At 36.8% G+C, this 15670-nt stretch overlaps 8 protein-coding genes and 1 non-coding gene across 9 annotated transcripts in view; 7 read left to right on the plus strand and 2 right to left on the minus strand.

Annotated features, from left to right (window-relative positions):
• LOC104743520 (COBW domain-containing protein 1-like) overlaps nucleotides 1–368 on the plus strand; it is an 11080-nt gene extending 10712 nt beyond the window's left edge. Inside the window, exons 3-4 of the mRNA XM_010464590.2 lie at nucleotides 7–138; nucleotides 320–368. Coding sequence (XP_010462892.1) covers nucleotides 7–138; nucleotides 320–368 — 181 coding nt within the window. The remainder of the gene's footprint in view (nucleotides 1–6; nucleotides 139–319) is intronic.
• LOC104741203 (COBW domain-containing protein 1) lies at nucleotides 765–4016 on the plus strand. The gene is made up of 9 exons (XM_010461997.2): nucleotides 765–1039; nucleotides 1129–1346; nucleotides 1528–1642; nucleotides 2731–2820; nucleotides 2925–3086; nucleotides 3194–3313; nucleotides 3404–3514; nucleotides 3601–3682; nucleotides 3774–4016. Exons 1-9 carry the CDS (start codon nucleotides 902–904, stop codon nucleotides 3827–3829), a joined length of 1092 nt encoding a protein of 363 aa, XP_010460299.1. The 5' UTR covers nucleotides 765–901; the 3' UTR covers nucleotides 3830–4016.
• LOC109128759 (putative F-box protein At1g26515) lies at nucleotides 4152–5219 on the plus strand. The gene is given in 3 exon segments (XM_019235694.1): nucleotides 4152–4500; nucleotides 4503–5166; nucleotides 5168–5219. Coding segments are annotated over 3 exon segments (1065 nt in total).
• Nucleotides 5881–6941, plus strand: LOC104743523 (DUF724 domain-containing protein 3-like). The gene is made up of 2 exons (XM_010464592.2): nucleotides 5881–6469; nucleotides 6579–6941. The coding sequence occupies exons 1-2, from the start codon at nucleotides 5966–5968 to the stop codon at nucleotides 6939–6941; spliced, it is 867 nt and encodes a 288-aa protein (XP_010462894.1). The 5' UTR covers nucleotides 5881–5965.
• Nucleotides 9348–10386, plus strand: LOC104741204 (DUF724 domain-containing protein 3-like). The gene is made up of 4 exons (XM_010461999.2): nucleotides 9348–9570; nucleotides 9658–9736; nucleotides 9826–9950; nucleotides 10069–10386. The coding sequence occupies exons 1-4, from the start codon at nucleotides 9427–9429 to the stop codon at nucleotides 10300–10302; spliced, it is 582 nt and encodes a 193-aa protein (XP_010460301.2). The 5' UTR covers nucleotides 9348–9426; the 3' UTR covers nucleotides 10303–10386.
• On the minus strand, nucleotides 11261–12860 carry LOC104741205 (putative pentatricopeptide repeat-containing protein At1g26500). Its single transcript, XM_010462000.2, has one exon. The coding sequence runs from the start codon at nucleotides 12858–12860 to the stop codon at nucleotides 11382–11384; it is 1479 nt and encodes a 492-aa protein (XP_010460302.1). The 3' UTR covers nucleotides 11261–11381.
• On the minus strand, nucleotides 12959–13031 carry TRNAA-UGC. Its single transcript has one exon. It is a non-coding gene; the product is annotated as a tRNA-Ala (tRNA).
• On the plus strand, nucleotides 13289–13962 carry LOC109128671 (14-3-3-like protein GF14 iota; the record flags this gene model as incomplete). Its single annotated transcript, XM_019235501.1, has 3 exons — nucleotides 13289–13443; nucleotides 13531–13837; nucleotides 13932–13962. Coding segments are annotated over exons 1-3 (420 nt in total), but the record flags the coding sequence as incomplete, so codon positions are not given.
• Nucleotides 13978–15566, plus strand: LOC104741206 (14-3-3-like protein GF14 iota). The gene is made up of 7 exons (XM_010462001.1): nucleotides 13978–14132; nucleotides 14228–14534; nucleotides 14629–14716; nucleotides 14797–14906; nucleotides 14991–15139; nucleotides 15217–15281; nucleotides 15361–15566. Exons 1-7 carry the CDS (start codon nucleotides 14051–14053, stop codon nucleotides 15364–15366), a joined length of 807 nt encoding a protein of 268 aa, XP_010460303.1. The 5' UTR covers nucleotides 13978–14050; the 3' UTR covers nucleotides 15367–15566.

The raw sequence follows: 15670 nt of genomic DNA on the forward strand, positions 1-15670 counted from the left end.
TGAGAGGGCTATGATTAACGATGGAGATGAAGGTGCCATTGTTGAGGAATGGGTTGAGCTCGCTAATGGCTGTGTTTGCTGTACTGTTAAGCATAGCCTTGTTCAAGCCCTCGAGCAGCTTGTTCAGAGAAAAGACAGGTGCTTTTTTATTTCTCTACACTGTAACGAACTCTGAACTGTTCAGCTCGTGATGTCCCCAAATTTATGAGCCTTTGCTTTATCTATAGACTCTGTGAGATATTCTTGATGATCTAAGATTTGGTAAAGCCAATGCATATTTGATTTATTAGACATTCTGTTTTTGGTTTCTCAAATGCAGACTTGATCATATATTGCTGGAGACTACAGNGATCACAGCTCTACTTTAGATAATGCAATTGATTGTTATTATAACCTTTGGATAGAGAAGTTGATGAAACTGGTATTCACCAAAACCTGGTAAGGAGGAAGCAAACTAAGAGTTGTGAGAAAAGAAAAGCCCTGAAGGAACACACACTTGGACTGATACCAAAAAACTCACAAATCAAAATCCAAAAATTTTAAGAAAAGAAGCGCTTATTATCCATTAAGAAACTCCTAAAGACATCAAATTTTAAAGGAAGAAGAGTCGTTTACTTACTGTTTCAGAGCTAATCATCTTTTTCATTACAGCTAACCCATCGTTTAATTTAACCAATAAACCTAAAAGGATCAGAGTGAAATGGAGACTAAAACAGGCAGAAATGAGCTATCTTTCAACACAAAAGACAACGAGACCAAACCGGATCAAATTAAACCGAACCAAACCGAGTTGATGTGGGCACGGCCCATACACGAAGCTCTGATGAGTCTTCTCTTCTCTGACGGCGTCTCTGCATAAACCGGTGATGCTCAAGGAAAGAAGCTGAGAGAGAGTTACAAAATGGAAGATGATGAAGAGCCACCGATGGCTATCCAAATCCAACCGGATGTTTCTGTCGGAAAGAATCTTTCGTCAAGCGACGCTGTTTCAGTTGGTGTCAGTGTCATCACCGGCTATCTCGGCGCGGGAAAATCCACCGTAAGCAATGATAAAGTTTCTTCCTTTCACTAATTTAAGTGTTGGGTTTTGGTTTTTGATTGTTGATCGATTTGTTTTTGGCCCCCCAGCTTGTGAATTATATACTGAATGGGAAACATGGGAAGAGAATCGCTGTGATCTTGAATGAGTTTGGGGAAGAGATTGGTGTTGAGAGGGCTATGATTAACGATGGAGATGAAGGTGCCATTGTTGAGGAATGGGTTGAGCTCGCTAATGGCTGTGTTTGCTGTACTGTTAAGCATAGCCTTGTTCAAGCCCTCGAGCAGCTTGTTCAGAGAAAAGACAGGTGCTTTTTTATTTCTCTACACTGTAACGAACTCTGAACTGTTCAGCTCGTGATGTCCCCAAATTTATGAGCCTTTGCTTTATCTATAGACTCTGTGAGATATTCTTGATGATCTAAGATTTGGTAAAGCCAATGCATATTTGATTTATTAGACATTCTGTTTTTGGTTTCTCAAATGCAGACTTGATCATATATTGCTGGAGACTACAGGTTTAGCAAATCCGGCTCCACTGGCTTCTATACTTTGGTTGGATGAACAGTTAGAATCAGAAGTCAAGCTTGACTGCATTGTTACTGTGAGTAGTGAACTCTTAAATCTGATTCACTTCTCCTTTGTTAAGCTTGACACTGCTTTATAGTTCTAGTATCATCTTGTGCACAGCATTGTGTTATCCAGACTATTATAAGAAATTTAAAATTATAGCTAGTGATTCATTCTTTTTTTTTCTGGTTACTTCTTTATAGCATATGTTTCAAGTTGCATACTCTCTCCCTGGTTCCAGTAGTTTTAGTGCTTAGGAATTAATGTTATAATGCCTTTACTGACTTAGCTGCTTGAACAGGTTGTGGATGCAAAAAANCGATTTGTTTTTGGCCCCCCAGCTTGTGAATTATATACTGAATGGGAAACATGGGAAGAGAATCGCTGTGATCTTGAATGAGTTTGGGGAAGAGATTGGTGTTGAGAGGGCTATGATTAACGATGGAGATGAAGGTGCCATTGTTGAGGAATGGGTTGAGCTCGCTAATGGCTGTGTTTGCTGTACTGTTAAGCATAGCCTTGTTCAAGCCCTCGAGCAGCTTGTTCAGAGAAAAGACAGGTGCTTTTTTATTTCTCTACACTGTAACGAACTCTGAACTGTTCAGCTCGTGATGTCCCCAAATTTATGAGCCTTTGCTTTATCTATAGACTCTGTGAGATATTCTTGATGATCTAAGATTTGGTAAAGCCAATGCATATTTGATTTATTAGACATTCTGTTTTTGGTTTCTCAAATGCAGACTTGATCATATATTGCTGGAGACTACAGGTTTAGCAAATCCGGCTCCACTGGCTTCTATACTTTGGTTGGATGAACAGTTAGAATCAGAAGTCAAGCTTGACTGCATTGTTACTGTGAGTAGTGAACTCTTAAATCTGATTCACTTCTCCTTTGTTAAGCTTGACACTGCTATATAGTTCTAGTATCATCTTGTGCACAGCATTGTGTTATCCAGACTATTATAAGAAATTTAAAATTATAGCTAGTGATTCATTCTTTTTTTTTCTGGTTACTTCTTTATAGCATATGTGTCAAGTTGCATACTCTCTCCCTGGTTCCAGTAGTTTTAGTGCTTAGGAATTAATGTTATAATGCCTTTACTGACTTAGCTGCTTGAACAGGTTGTGGATGCAAAAAATCTTCGTTTTCAGCTCAATGAGCGCCGTGACACATCCTCTTTTCCTGAGGCTTTTAATCAAATAGCATTTGCGGTAATCATATTGTTTGACTCAACCAATTGGTACACTAACTTATCGCCTTCCGCATCTTCCCTCTCACCTCATCATGACGAGATTGTTTTGGTTTTGTCTTGTAGGACACAATAATAATGAACAAGGTGGACTTGATTTCTCAAGAGGAATCTGATGAATTAGAGAAGGAGATTCATTCCATCAACTCGCTCGCCAATGTCATCCGATCGGTTAGGTGCCAAGTTGATTTGTCCAATATATTAAACTGCCAGGCATATGATTCAACTGTTAAGTCTCTGAAACCTGTTTTCTCTTCTCTTATTTATTCGATTACTACTTCTGCTTTTGTCTGTAAAAACTGAACCTTTTTTCCCCTGTTCACTGTTGCAATTAGCATGTTAGTCGTCTGGAATCACTGCTGGAAGCAAATAAATCATTAACGACGACAGATCTTCACGATAGTGGAGTAAGGACTCTATGCATCAGCGAACCGCAACCTATAAACCTCGATAAGGTAGCAAATTTATCAAACATTCTTGGACTTGACAACTAGTTAAGAAAACAGTGTTCTTCGTGACACACCAACTTGTTCTCGGATTGACAGGTTCGTTTATGGCTGGAGGAAATTCTGTGGGATAAAAAGTTGGAGATGGATATATACCGTTGCAAGGCTGTGTTGAGCATTCAAAACTCAGAACAGCTGCATATATTGCAGGTAATGTATGTCATGAATTAAAGGTCCATTGATCCTCCTCAGTATGTTTTTCACATTCTTGTTTGTTATTGATTATGCGTACGTAGGCTGTTAGAGAGATATATGAGATTGTGCCAGCGCGAAAATGGAGCGAGGGAGAGAGCCGGACGAACAAAATAGTATTTATAGGTCATATCTCCTTTTTTGCATCATTGCTCCCAACACTCTTTTTTTTTTCCTCTCTGTTTGCTGATTCAAGTAACTGAATATATATATACAGGACACAAACTGGATGAAGAAGTTCTTAGAAGCGGATTAAGAGATTGCAGACCCTGAAGGAAAACGCAAACTTGCAGTGACACAACCAGATTGGTCTATTTTGGTTTTTCTCCCATCTGGCGTTTAAGTTTTACCGTCATGCACAATACTTTTGTATCAATCGTTAACTTGATCAGTTTATGTATTATAAATTATGTAACAACTGTGTAAGGTTATTTAGTTAGTTGTTTCAGTTAATTATGGAGTTATCACTTACCTAAAATATCTCCTACAATTATAACCGTATATTGCTGATTAGAATCTCTATCGTATATTCGTGTGTACAAATAAGAAGATCTGCTTTTTAGGGTTTCGAAAGAATTAGAGCGATTGGTCGATCATGATAACACGCAGCAAAAAGACCAAAATCGTGAAGAATCTTCAAGAGGAAAACAAGTTTGATGAACTCCCTCAGGACCTTGTGATCGAGATATTTAGGCGGTTGCCTTTAAAAACTGTAGGTAGGTGTCTCACACTATCCAAGTCATGTGCAACAACTATCCGCAGTCGAAGTTTCATCACATCTTTTCCGTGGCAGCCTTGTACCCTAATCGCTTTCGACCGGCCCCTTCACATCGCTAACCGCAAAAAGTTGCATTTCTTCTTGTCGTCTTTCTCATCATCAACGTCGTCGTTTCTATCACGTTTGAGTACATGTCGGTCCCTATGTCCTGATAAGTTAGGGTACTATTATATATAGATGCTAATGGATTGATAAGCATTGGATATGGTCAAGAGCATGTAGTAGCTAACCCCAGCACTGGTAGTTTCATATCTTTACCAAGAGTCAGAAGAAGGGGAAGGGACAAGGTCGTAAAAAGTTTTTTCGGGTATGATCCAGTTAGTGATCAATACAAAGTCTTGTCCATGACGGAAAGACGTGATGACCATCAACAAGACCCATCATCTCACCATCAAGTGTTCACATTGGGAGGAAAAAAGCCATGGAAAATGCTGGATTGTAGCATTCCTGATCACCGTCCTTGGTCTAACGGTGTGTGCATAGATGGTGTTGTGTATTATGTTGCTAAAACGGGGCAAGGTATGTCACAACTGAGCATAATGAGATTTGAACTGAGGGCTGACCGTCTGAATCTTTTTACTAGTTTACCTGGAGAGATTCAAACACCAAGTCTAGATAGTGACACTTTGATGAACTTCAAGGGGAAACTAGCCATAGCTATTGAAGTCACAGCATCTACATTTGATGTGTGGGTTATGGATCTGGATGGTGAAAAACATGAACCGCTGAGGAAAATAACTTTTGGTATCGAAATTAAGCAACGCTTACGCGTCAGAGGCGCTACTCATACGGGTGAGTTTATCTTCGCACCATCATGGCGCTATTATGGTGATTTTTTATGTCACCTATTACAATCCCGACAAGAATAGTTTAAAAAAGATTTAAGATTGACGTTTCCGCATACAGTGATGAGTTCGTAAGTCGTTTTATAAACGCTATAGTTTTTTCGGATTACCTAGAGAGTTTTAGGTTGTTGTCAGAGAGACAATTCATGATTTGATTACCCATATAATCTTTATATTATTTCTTTTACTTTCGTTGATTTGTTAGTTTTATTTCATAAACAATGTCACCATTTCTTTCTAAAATCAGTTGGACCTTTTCTCTTTGCCTGCTTGTGTGAGGCAACCATTGCTTTCCAAACAAACAAGAGACTTCAAATTTGTATTTACAATATCAGAATTTGCGTATGTCCATGAATATGTCAGCCAAATCAAACAAGCTCACTTCTCTAAGTTTGAATTTGAATTTGAATTTGTGTAACGGCACAATCAATAGTGATTGACACATTTATGAAGTCACAAGACATACGCAATTCTGAGATTCTAAGTACAAATTTCGAGTCAATAGTTTTGAATTTGTGTAACGACGTTTTAATCAATAGTGATTGACACGAATAATTTGTGATTGACACATTAACGTGAGAATTGATATATTCTCATTAATGTCTTATTCTCCTTTTGATTACATGTACGTGGAAGACTTTGGCTATAAAAGCAAGGCTTCTTCATCTCATTTCAAACCCTCACACGCACACTCTCTTTTTATCTCACTTTGGTGATAACAACACCCTTACTCTCTCTTCTTATCTCTCTCTCTCTCTCTCTCTCTCTCTAGAAGTAAGTGTCAGAATGACTCTGCCTTTTGCAAAGCATATGCCATTTTGGAACCAATATGAAACAGAGGAGGCATACAAAACATTCCCACAGAATCCTCATTTCAGCCCTTTACTTGAGGTTAATGAAGATCACCGGGAATTGGTAGCTGTTGGTTTGATGGAGAGTTTCTATTCGTTGTTAAGAGCGGTCAAAGATCTGCGGCTGGATGATCCTTCAAGTAAAATAAGGAGCATCAGAAGTTCTTTTGCCAAGCTAGAGATGTATGGTTTCGACGTTGCAACCCCTGGATCACGGATCGACAAAGTGTTGTCTCTCCAAGATGCGCGAGCAAAGAATATGGAGGAACGAAAATGTCTTGAGAATAAGATCGAAGCTCAAGAGAACGATACACGCAAATTGGAAGAAGAAATGGTCGAGTCAGAACGTAATATTATGGAGCTTAAGAGACAAGAAGCAGCTCGTCGTTTGATTATGGAAGATGAAAAGAAAATGATTGTTGAAAGGAAACCATTTGAGGTAAAAAAATTGCTAGTTACTTCGTTTGGTTTTTCACTGGATAATAGATTCTTATTATTTTTAAGCCTCATCATGATTTTGTTATTTATCTTTTTGAATTACAATGCAGATGCCTGAGGAGGAGGAGGAGGAGAATAGCAGCAGAAAAAGGAATCTAGAAGAAACCCACAAGGTCGAAGATGTGCAAGTAAAGAAACTGAAGGAGGAAGTAGAACGTCTTCAGAAGACGCTTGAAGCTTCTAAGACCCAAAAACACAAATTGGAAAAAGAACAGGGGGAGTTAGAGCATGTGGTTGCGAAAGTTGAGGAGGAGTCAGACCGAAATATTTTGAAGCTGAAACATGTGGTTGCGAAACTGAAGAGGTCTGCGGCCAAACTGATTCTTGCGTTGAAATCTTGTGTCGAAACCATCGACCAAGTGATTGCACATATTGAGCAGGAGTTTACAACGACTGTGTTGGCTCCCTGGTAATGTGGAAGAATTTATTAGAATGTTTAATTCCAGTGTTATTAGTTTAAAACGTTTTATAAATTCTTCTAAATTCAGGTGTTATTGGATTAAAAGTACTTTTATAATCAATTCTTTTAAATTCCTTAACATTCTAGTGTTATTCAAGTTATTGATTTTTCATTTCTGTTGTTAAACTCTAGTGTTATTCGATGTCGTTAAGCACGGGTCAACATTTTTCAAAAAAAATTATAATATAATAATAAAAATTATTGTTTTATTTTTTTTAAAAAAGTTACTTTGTTTGAGATATTATTTATTTTAAATTGTTTTATAAATCTATTAGTCTATTTGAATACTAATTATTTTAGAATATTATAGTATTTTATTTTTCACGTATAATTACAGTTTTACATTGTTTGTTTGTTGTATTTGTATCATTATTTTGTGAAATATAAAATAGTAATTTTAATATTATAATTGTCAGCAAATAAAAATTATTAATTTATCATCTATATGAATTTAGTTTTATCAACCTGCCAATGTGGAAATTAAAATACACATTTTTCATACATTGAGTAATATATCTTCGTTTAAAAAAATTCAAATCACAACATATGCAAAAAAAAAAATATGCATTTATTAATCATAAGTGTTATATAAAAATTCCAAACAATTTGTAAATAAATTAAAATAAAGATGATAGGAGAATCATAATTTGAAATCTTAACATAATCTTCGAATTTAGTTATTAAAAATAATTATATTGTATACTTGGATATAAAATCTTAGTTTTTAAAATTCTGATTGGTTTATATATTTTTTTTAAAATATTTAGTAATTTCGTCCATAATTTTTTAGAGAGAGAAAATATTGTTTTTAGATTTTTTTAGATTTTTTAATATTTGATATGTGAGTGTTTTTTATTTTTTAATTATTTTTATTTATTTAAATTAGTTAATTAAGTTTAATTAATTTTTTCTAATGGCAATTGAATGTATTTTTTACACATTTTAAGGTTAGTTTCATATTTGTACTTCCCAATTAATATAGTAAGATTTCTTTTTAAAGCAACATGATTTAACAAGAAGGTGAAAAGAATTGTTAGTGCAAATTGTGAATAACCTTTTATTAAGCCGAGATTTGGTTATATAGAGAGACGACCTCACATGTGTTATATATCTCTCCTTGATGATTTGATTCAGTTGCAGAGCATTGAGGTGGATATCTTATTATGGTCTTCCTTTATGGGGAACGAACGATTGAGTTTCTGAAAATCTCTCTCCCGTTCATTTTATGACAATATCTGTAATATATTTGTCCACTCTACTGCAATTATTTGAGTTAAAAACTGATTCGGTTTTGTTTTCAATTTTTCTTGATCAATTTAATTTGAGCTAGAAGTTAGCATAGATGATGTTGATTGTTGTGTTATTATGTTGTTAAAAGTTAAAACTGGGGAAGGTATGTCACAACTGATCATAGTGACACTTTATTACACTACAAGGGAAAAATTTAAGTAAAATTTTCTTAAATTTCCTAATCGTTTGCAATGAAGAGAGGAACAGTACGTTTTGATATGATATTAAGAATATTTTCAAATGATTGATATCTTTGTTATTGTTATGATTTTAATAAATGAAAATTTCAAACAATGAATCTACTACACTAATTAGTTAACTTTATTAGTATCCTAAATTATAGGATCGATCAAGATTTTTCATTTTTGTAATTAATTACGGGAGATGATTGAGCGTCCGATTAAAAATTTGAGATTTTAACTTGGTGCTGTCAAAATTCAAAATTGAAAATAATAGGTGCTATCAAAATTTAAATTCAAATAATTTAGAGAAATATTCCAGAAGTGATTTTTTTTTCATTTCATTTGAATTTTAAAAATATATATAAACCATGTAAACTTTTTATATTTTATTTATAAAATAACAATAGTCAATAGGAACTATATTAATTAAAATATATATATATATATATATATATTGTGAATATAATAGGATTGGAAGGAATTGTTCATGATAGATATGTAATTGTTCTCATAATTTGCAATCAATAATAAATCCAGACGATAAAAAAAAATAACTACGATCCCAACATATGAACTGACCGGTGTCACAATAGGATCCGCCGCGTCATGTGCCCTCTTCAAATTCAAACTGATATATGGCATTACTATACGTAATAATATGCTCCAGGAGAATTAATATACGTTAATATGCTTCAAATTCAAATTCAAATTATTCAATCGTTTGCTCCTTGACTCATGCCATTGTCATTATTGCTCACGTAGTAAATGTGGTGATTTGGTCGTGGTTGCTATAAAAACCGAGCCTCTGTTCTCAGTTTATATACTCTCGGACCATTTTTGGTGATTACAACTCTCTCACTCTCCCTCACGTCTCTCTCTCTCTCTCTCTCTATCTATCTATCTAAATGTCTCAAGAGTGTATTTTTGCTTTTCCGGACATGGAGCAAACGACGACGACGAACGATAATGAAGGATTGTGGAGTTGAAGTCAGTCGTGAAGAAGAAGGGTTCGAAGGTGCATTGACTCCTAAAGTGGCCACAAAGCATCTGAGAAATTCCCAGAATCCTGAGGACATTGGCATGACAGTCACTGAAGCTGAAAACGTAACTGTATGTTAGACACTAACTAACTAGTTTTGTCTGTTTTCCTCATGTCTTTGATTGTTGTTTCAAATAAATTGTGTTACATGGTAATAGGCCACTGGAGATTCGGGAAAGAAGGGAGCTGATGCTGTGATGATGAATGATAAAACTCCTCCAGTTGTAACATCAATAGGTAATTTGATCATCCTTATAACTCTCTGTGTTTAATTTCTGCATCACATATCTAATGATATGTAATGTCAAATGTCATTGTTTTCCCAGAAAAAGAATCTGTTTCAGTTGTAACTCCGTCCCTGATCATAACGGCAACACCCTTGAAACAAATAGAGGCTGAAACTGAAAGAAAGAATCAGAATGGTTTGGAAAATAGTTCAACTCAACAGGAGGTAAAGCTAGTTGGTCGTTTGATACATAACCAAACCATTATTGCTTTCACTAGATGCATGATGCTTATTATCTTTGCCTTATGAATTATGATTCTTATTTATTTTGGAATGAATGCAGATGCCTGAGGAGGAGGAGGAGAATAGCAGAGGAAAAAAGTTAGAGTGTCTGCAGAAGATGATTGAAGCTGAAAGACACAAACTTGAAAAAAAACTGGGGGAAATAGAGCGACATGCTTTGGAGCTGAAACATTTTCTTGCGAAACAGAAGACGCAAAGACACAAATTTGAAGAATCTCTGGATGAGTTAGAGCAAAACTTGGAAAGAAAAAACTGGGGGAGAAAGACCGAGTGATTTTGGTGCTGAAACATATGCTGAAGTTTTACAACGAATGTGTTGGCTCCCTAGTTATATGAAAGAATTTATTAGAATGTTCAATTCCAGTGTTATTCGTTTAAACGTTTTATAATTTCTTCTACATTCAGGTGTTATTTTTTTTGAATAAAATGTTCAATTTGAATTAAAAAGAAATAACGTGTTTACATCTAGTGCCACATCTGTTTAAATCAATGCAGAAGAAACAGAGTTTAGGATCCTCTTATGTGGAAAGTCTTGTTGCTAGCCAAAGTTGCAGACCGTTATTGGATTAAAAGTACTTTTATAATCAATTCTTTTAAATTCCTTAAGATTCTAGTGTTATTCAAGTTGTTGATTTTTCATTTATGTTGTTAAACTCTAGTGTTATTCGATGTTATATATATAATGTCTTGATATTGGTTAAATACATAAACATAACTTTCCTCTTCTTTTTTTTTATATGCGTTTTACTCTTTGCAAGAGATGTCTTTGCTTCGTGATTGTTAGACTGCAAGCTTATAATCGGAAAGTTGTCACGAGACTGGGTCAATTGATTAACTTTGCAAAGTCTGTGCTCACAAAGATTCAACTCCCTTGATATGGTTATACGTTCTTCGTCTCCTACTCTCAGACCACCATTTACTCCATTTGGCGAGAACGTAACAGACTCTCTGCTGCAGTCGGCATCTTCAACTTTTTCATCGATGCAACTACAGAACAGAACGTAACAGACGTAGCAGAGACAACGCGTTTATCAAACGTGTTGTTTATCACCTCTACATAAATCTATGGGGATAATAAGCCCGGTTACTCAACAAGGATTCCTTCACGTGTAAGTTTGTTTCATTAAATCCTTTACAATGAAGTAGATGTAAGTTACTTTGTCTGAGATCTTTTTGCAAATGTTTACTTTGGTTGATTTGTTAGTTTTATCACCATTTCTTTCTAAAATCAGTTTTAACATTTTCTCTCTTTGTCTGCTTGTTTGAGACAACCATTGCTTTCCAAACAAACAAGAAACTTTCAAATTTTTATTTACAATATCAGAATTTGCGTATGTCTATGACTTCATAAATTTATCTATCTCTCCTTCTCTCTCTTGTACTCATCTTCTCTCCATACCTCTGGAATATATCAGCCAAATCAAACAAGCTCACTTCTCTAAGTTTCTTGGCCATCTCTTCAAACATAACCACACCTTCCTCATTAGAATAACACTGCAAGAACTTGCTGTAATCAAATCTAGGAACTTCAAGCCCTCTCTTCAACGTTCTCTCAACATACTTCGTTGCTTCCAACCGTTTCTCTGCCTTGATCATACCTCCAACGAATATCGTATCGAAATTCACTAACGGGTCTGGTCCTTTCCTTCCTCTTCTCCCCAAATGTCCTTGCAGCAACATAAGATACGTATGCATTATCGGCTCGCACCCTCTCTGTATCATCTTCCTGAAAACATCAGTCGCTTCGCTTGCACGCTTAATCTTCACATTCCCTTTAATCAACGCATGATAGATACTAATATCCGGATTCTCAATCCCTTCCACCATCTTATACGCCTCTGCAACTCTTCGTTTAACCAACAGACCATAAATTATCTCCCCCCAAGTTAAGTTATCCACCTGAACACCTCTCTCACGCATTTCCTCCAACACCTTAAGTGCCAGATCAATCCTACCATTGTTACACAACCAACCAATCATAACCCTGTAGAAAGACACATCCAAATCACAACCTCTCTTGGAAACCATCACGTAAAAGACCTTGGAAGCTTCATCGAACTGGTTTTGCTTCAGAAAAGTCTCCATAACCTTTTTACCAGCTTCAACATCAACCTCAAACCCTTCATCCATCATCAAATTCCAAAGCTTAGCAGCTTCAACCAAATCACCAACATCACAAAACCCTTGTATCATCGTCCTGTAAGTAACCTCATCAGGTTTGATAAACTCCTTCAGCTTATTAACAACAAACTTAGCTTCCTCAACAAGCTTCTCTTTACACAGAGTCTCCACTCCCCTGTTCATCGTTCCCACGTTATACAAATACCCAAACCCGTTCATCAGATGTAAAAAGCTTACACATTTATTCAACTCACGAGCAGAAGCAAGCGTTTTCAACACAATCCGAAACGTCTTGTCGTTAACCAATCCGCGTTTCCCGATCTCTTGAGCTAATTCCCAGAAAAGATCCATGTTTCTCGATTTCCCAATGATTCCGAGCATCTTGTTAGAGGTGGTTGAGGTGTGTGAGAAATCGGGGTGGTGGGTTTGAGAATAGAGGAAGAAACGGTGTACCGGACGCCACGAGAGTGGGAAATTGTTGCAGACTTGGAGGAAGAACTCGTGGGTTAGTTGAAATTTTGTGGAGGAGAGCTTTGAGATGAGACGTGAATCAGGAGAGTGTTGTTGCTGGTAGAGGATTGTACAGACTCGGAGGAGATGGTCTTGGTTTATCGGTGTGATGGAACTCGGTTGAGTTAACTCGGTGAAGAGTCGTCGTATTGGGTTTCTGATGTTTATCATCCTCCGTGAAGATACGACGGCGATAGCCATAATGTTTTCCGGCGAATTGAGAAAAAAAGATGGGACAAAAAACTAAATTAGGGTGAATTTGCGACTTTTGAGTGTTAAAAAAAAGAAAGAAAAAGAAATGGAGATGCGGGGGATCGAACCCCGTGCCTCTCGCATGCAAAGCGAGCGCTCTACCATTTGAGCTACATCCCCATCGATGCTTACGATCGTAATTAAATGTTTATATAATTACACAAAACGGTGTTGTGAGGAAGCGAAAAGGTCGTTAAGTTAGTTAGGAGGAACAGCGAAGAAAAACCCAGGAATTGCGGGAGACACAGAGAGGCGAGCTTGGGATCTCAAGGTTGAGATTTAGTCTTCTTCCGCCATTTGCGAATCATCTTCAGTACTCTCTTTTTATATTTCTCTCTTTCCCTCCCCATCTCTTCCGAAATCAATTTTTTATTTGTGTTGATTTATCTATATATCTCACATAGGAAAAACAAAACAAACGAACATAGATATCAAGATCATTGGAAGAAAATGTCATCGTCAGGATCCGACAAAGAGAGAGAGACTTTTGTCTATATGGCTAAGCTCTCCGAGCAAGCCGAGCGATACGACGGTAACGAAATGTCTTTTTTTATTATGTCGATTTTAATTTACATATATCTCTGTAAAAATTGATGGTTTGGTGTAATGTAATGTGCAGAGATGGTGGAGACGATGAAGAAAGTGGCGAGAGTGAACAGCGAGCTGACGGTGGAAGAGAGGAATCTGTTGTCGGTTGGTTACAAGAACGTGATCGGGGCAAGAAGAGCTTCGTGGAGGATAATGTCGTCGATCGAGCAGAAGGAAGAGTCCAAAGGCAATGAATCGAATGTGAAACACATCAAGGGTTATCGCCAAAAGGTAGAAGATGAGCTTGCCAACATTTGTCAAGACATTCTCAACATCATTGATCAGCATCTCATCCCTCACGCTACCTCAGGGGAAGCCACCGTCTTCTACTACAAGATGTGAGATAACATTACAAAAACACTCTTCTTTCTTTCTTGCATCATCATCTTCATCTGCAAGTGAAACTAAATGTTTTAATCTGGAAATTTGTAGGAAAGGAGATTATTACCGTTACTTGGCTGAGTTNTTTTTTATTTGTGTTGATTTATCTATATATCTCACATAGGAAAAACAAAACAAACGAACATAGATATCAAGATCATTGGAAGAAAATGTCATCGTCAGGATCCGACAAAGAGAGAGAGACTTTTGTCTATATGGCTAAGCTCTCCGAGCAAGCCGAGCGATACGACGGTAACGAAATGTCTTTTTTTTTGTATTATGTCGATTTTTTATATTCATATATCTCTGGAAAAATTGAGGGTTTGATGTAATGTAATAATGGACAGAGATGGTGGAGACGATGAAGAAAGTGGCGAGAGTGAACAGCGAGCTGACGGTGGAAGAGAGGAATCTGTTGTCGGTTGGTTACAAGAACGTGATCGGAGCAAGAAGAGCTTCGTGGAGGATAATGTCGTCGATCGAGCAGAAGGAAGAGTCCAAAGGCAATGAATCGAATGTGAAACACATCAAGGGTTATCGCCAAAAGGTAGAAGATGAGCTTGCCAACATTTGTCAAGACATTCTCAACATCATTGATCAGCATCTCATCCCTCACGCTACCTCAGGGGAAGCCACCGTCTTCTACTACAAGATGTGAGATAACATTACAAAAACACTCTTCTTTCTTTCTTGCATCATCATCTTCATCTGCAAGTGAAACTAAATGTTTTAATCTGGAAATTTGTAGGAAAGGAGATTATTACCGTTACTTGGCTGAGTTTAAGACCGAGCAAGAGAGGAAGGAAGCCGCTGAACAGTCGCTCAAAGGCTATGAGGTATATATTGAATATTATGTTTTTCTCTCAGACACTTGTATATTAGGAGAACTTTGGTCTGATGCATTTATCTTGATTAGGCTGCAACACAAGCTGCAAGTACTGAGCTTCCTTCGACCCATCCGATTCGTCTTGGTCTTGCACTTAACTTCTCTGTTTTCTACTATGAGATCATGAACTCTCCTGAAAGGTCTCAATCTAAAACATCAATTCAATAAATATACCATCAAGTGTTCAACTTTGTTGTGATATGGTTTCTAGAAAACTGTTGCAGAGCTTGTCATTTGGCTAAGCAAGCCTTCGATGAGGCGATTGCGGAGTTAGATACTCTAAGTGAGGAGTCGTACAAGGACAGCACTTTGATCATGCAGCTCCTGAGAGACAACCTCACTCTCTGGACTTCTGATCTTCCTGAAGATGGAGGTCTGTCTGAAAATCACACAGCACACATGATGTCTCGAAATGTTTGAGCTTAAGCAATGGTTTTGTTATGTTTTCAGGAGAAGACAACATCAAGACTGATGAACCCAAGCAAGAACAGGGTAAGCCTGCCGAAGCCACTGAGGTAACTCACTTTAATATGAAGTGCATGAATTGTCCTTGTTGGGTCAAAAGCTCAATGTTGTTTTGTTTATTTGTTTCAGAACTGATCAAAGGGCTTGGAAGTTGAATGAGATTAGATTCGATGCCCAGAAGGGGGAGGCAAATTCCTTCAAATTCCATAGCTTGGTTTCATCAGCAAGATGGGATCAGAGACAATTGAATTCAATCCTATATTGTTTCTGTTTTTTGTATTACTTTTCTTCTTCTCTAATTTTGTTGTCAATTTTTATGTCATCAATATTTTATGTTATGCAATTATATTATGATTTGATCAGATATACCTCTGCCGTTATACATTTCCAATCAAGTGTATACTAAAGAATGGCCAACTGAACAAACAAACAAACACAA

This window comes from Camelina sativa, chromosome 14, assembly GCF_000633955.1.
Source record: "Camelina sativa cultivar DH55 chromosome 14, Cs, whole genome shotgun sequence".
Taxonomy (NCBI): Eukaryota; Viridiplantae; Streptophyta; class Magnoliopsida; order Brassicales; family Brassicaceae; genus Camelina; species Camelina sativa.

What these genes read in the sequence shown, in the direction of transcription:
- LOC104741203 (XM_010461997.2), top strand. Translation starts at nt 902, where the DNA reads ATGGAAGATGATGAAGAGCCACCGATGGCTATCCAAATCCAACCGGAT. An exon ending in TCGGCGCGGGAAAATCCACC is followed by an intron (nt 1,040 to 1,128) that starts GTAAGCAATGAT and finishes TTGGCCCCCCAG; the next exon opens with CTTGTGAATTATATACTGAA. An exon ending in AGCTTGACTGCATTGTTACT is followed by an intron (nt 1,643 to 2,730) that starts GTGAGTAGTGAA and finishes CTGCTTGAACAG; the next exon opens with GTTGTGGATGCAAAAAATCT.
- LOC104743523 (XM_010464592.2), top strand. Translation starts at nt 5,966, where the DNA reads ATGACTCTGCCTTTTGCAAAGCATATGCCATTTTGGAACCAATATGAA. An exon ending in TTGAAAGGAAACCATTTGAG is followed by an intron (nt 6,470 to 6,578) that starts GTAAAAAAATTG and finishes ATTACAATGCAG; the next exon opens with ATGCCTGAGGAGGAGGAGGA.
- LOC104741204 (XM_010461999.2), top strand. Translation starts at nt 9,427, where the DNA reads ATGAAGGATTGTGGAGTTGAAGTCAGTCGTGAAGAAGAAGGGTTCGAA. An exon ending in CTGAAGCTGAAAACGTAACT is followed by an intron (nt 9,571 to 9,657) that starts GTATGTTAGACA and finishes ACATGGTAATAG; the next exon opens with GCCACTGGAGATTCGGGAAA. An exon ending in ATAGTTCAACTCAACAGGAG is followed by an intron (nt 9,951 to 10,068) that starts GTAAAGCTAGTT and finishes GAATGAATGCAG; the next exon opens with ATGCCTGAGGAGGAGGAGGA.
- LOC104741205 (XM_010462000.2), bottom strand. Translation starts at nt 12,860, where the DNA reads ATGGCTATCGCCGTCGTATCTTCACGGAGGATGATAAACATCAGAAAC.
- LOC104741206 (XM_010462001.1), top strand. Translation starts at nt 14,051, where the DNA reads ATGTCATCGTCAGGATCCGACAAAGAGAGAGAGACTTTTGTCTATATG. An exon ending in ACCGTCTTCTACTACAAGAT is followed by an intron (nt 14,535 to 14,628) that starts GTGAGATAACAT and finishes GGAAATTTGTAG; the next exon opens with GAAAGGAGATTATTACCGTT. An exon ending in ATCATGAACTCTCCTGAAAG is followed by an intron (nt 14,907 to 14,990) that starts GTCTCAATCTAA and finishes AAACTGTTGCAG; the next exon opens with AGCTTGTCATTTGGCTAAGC.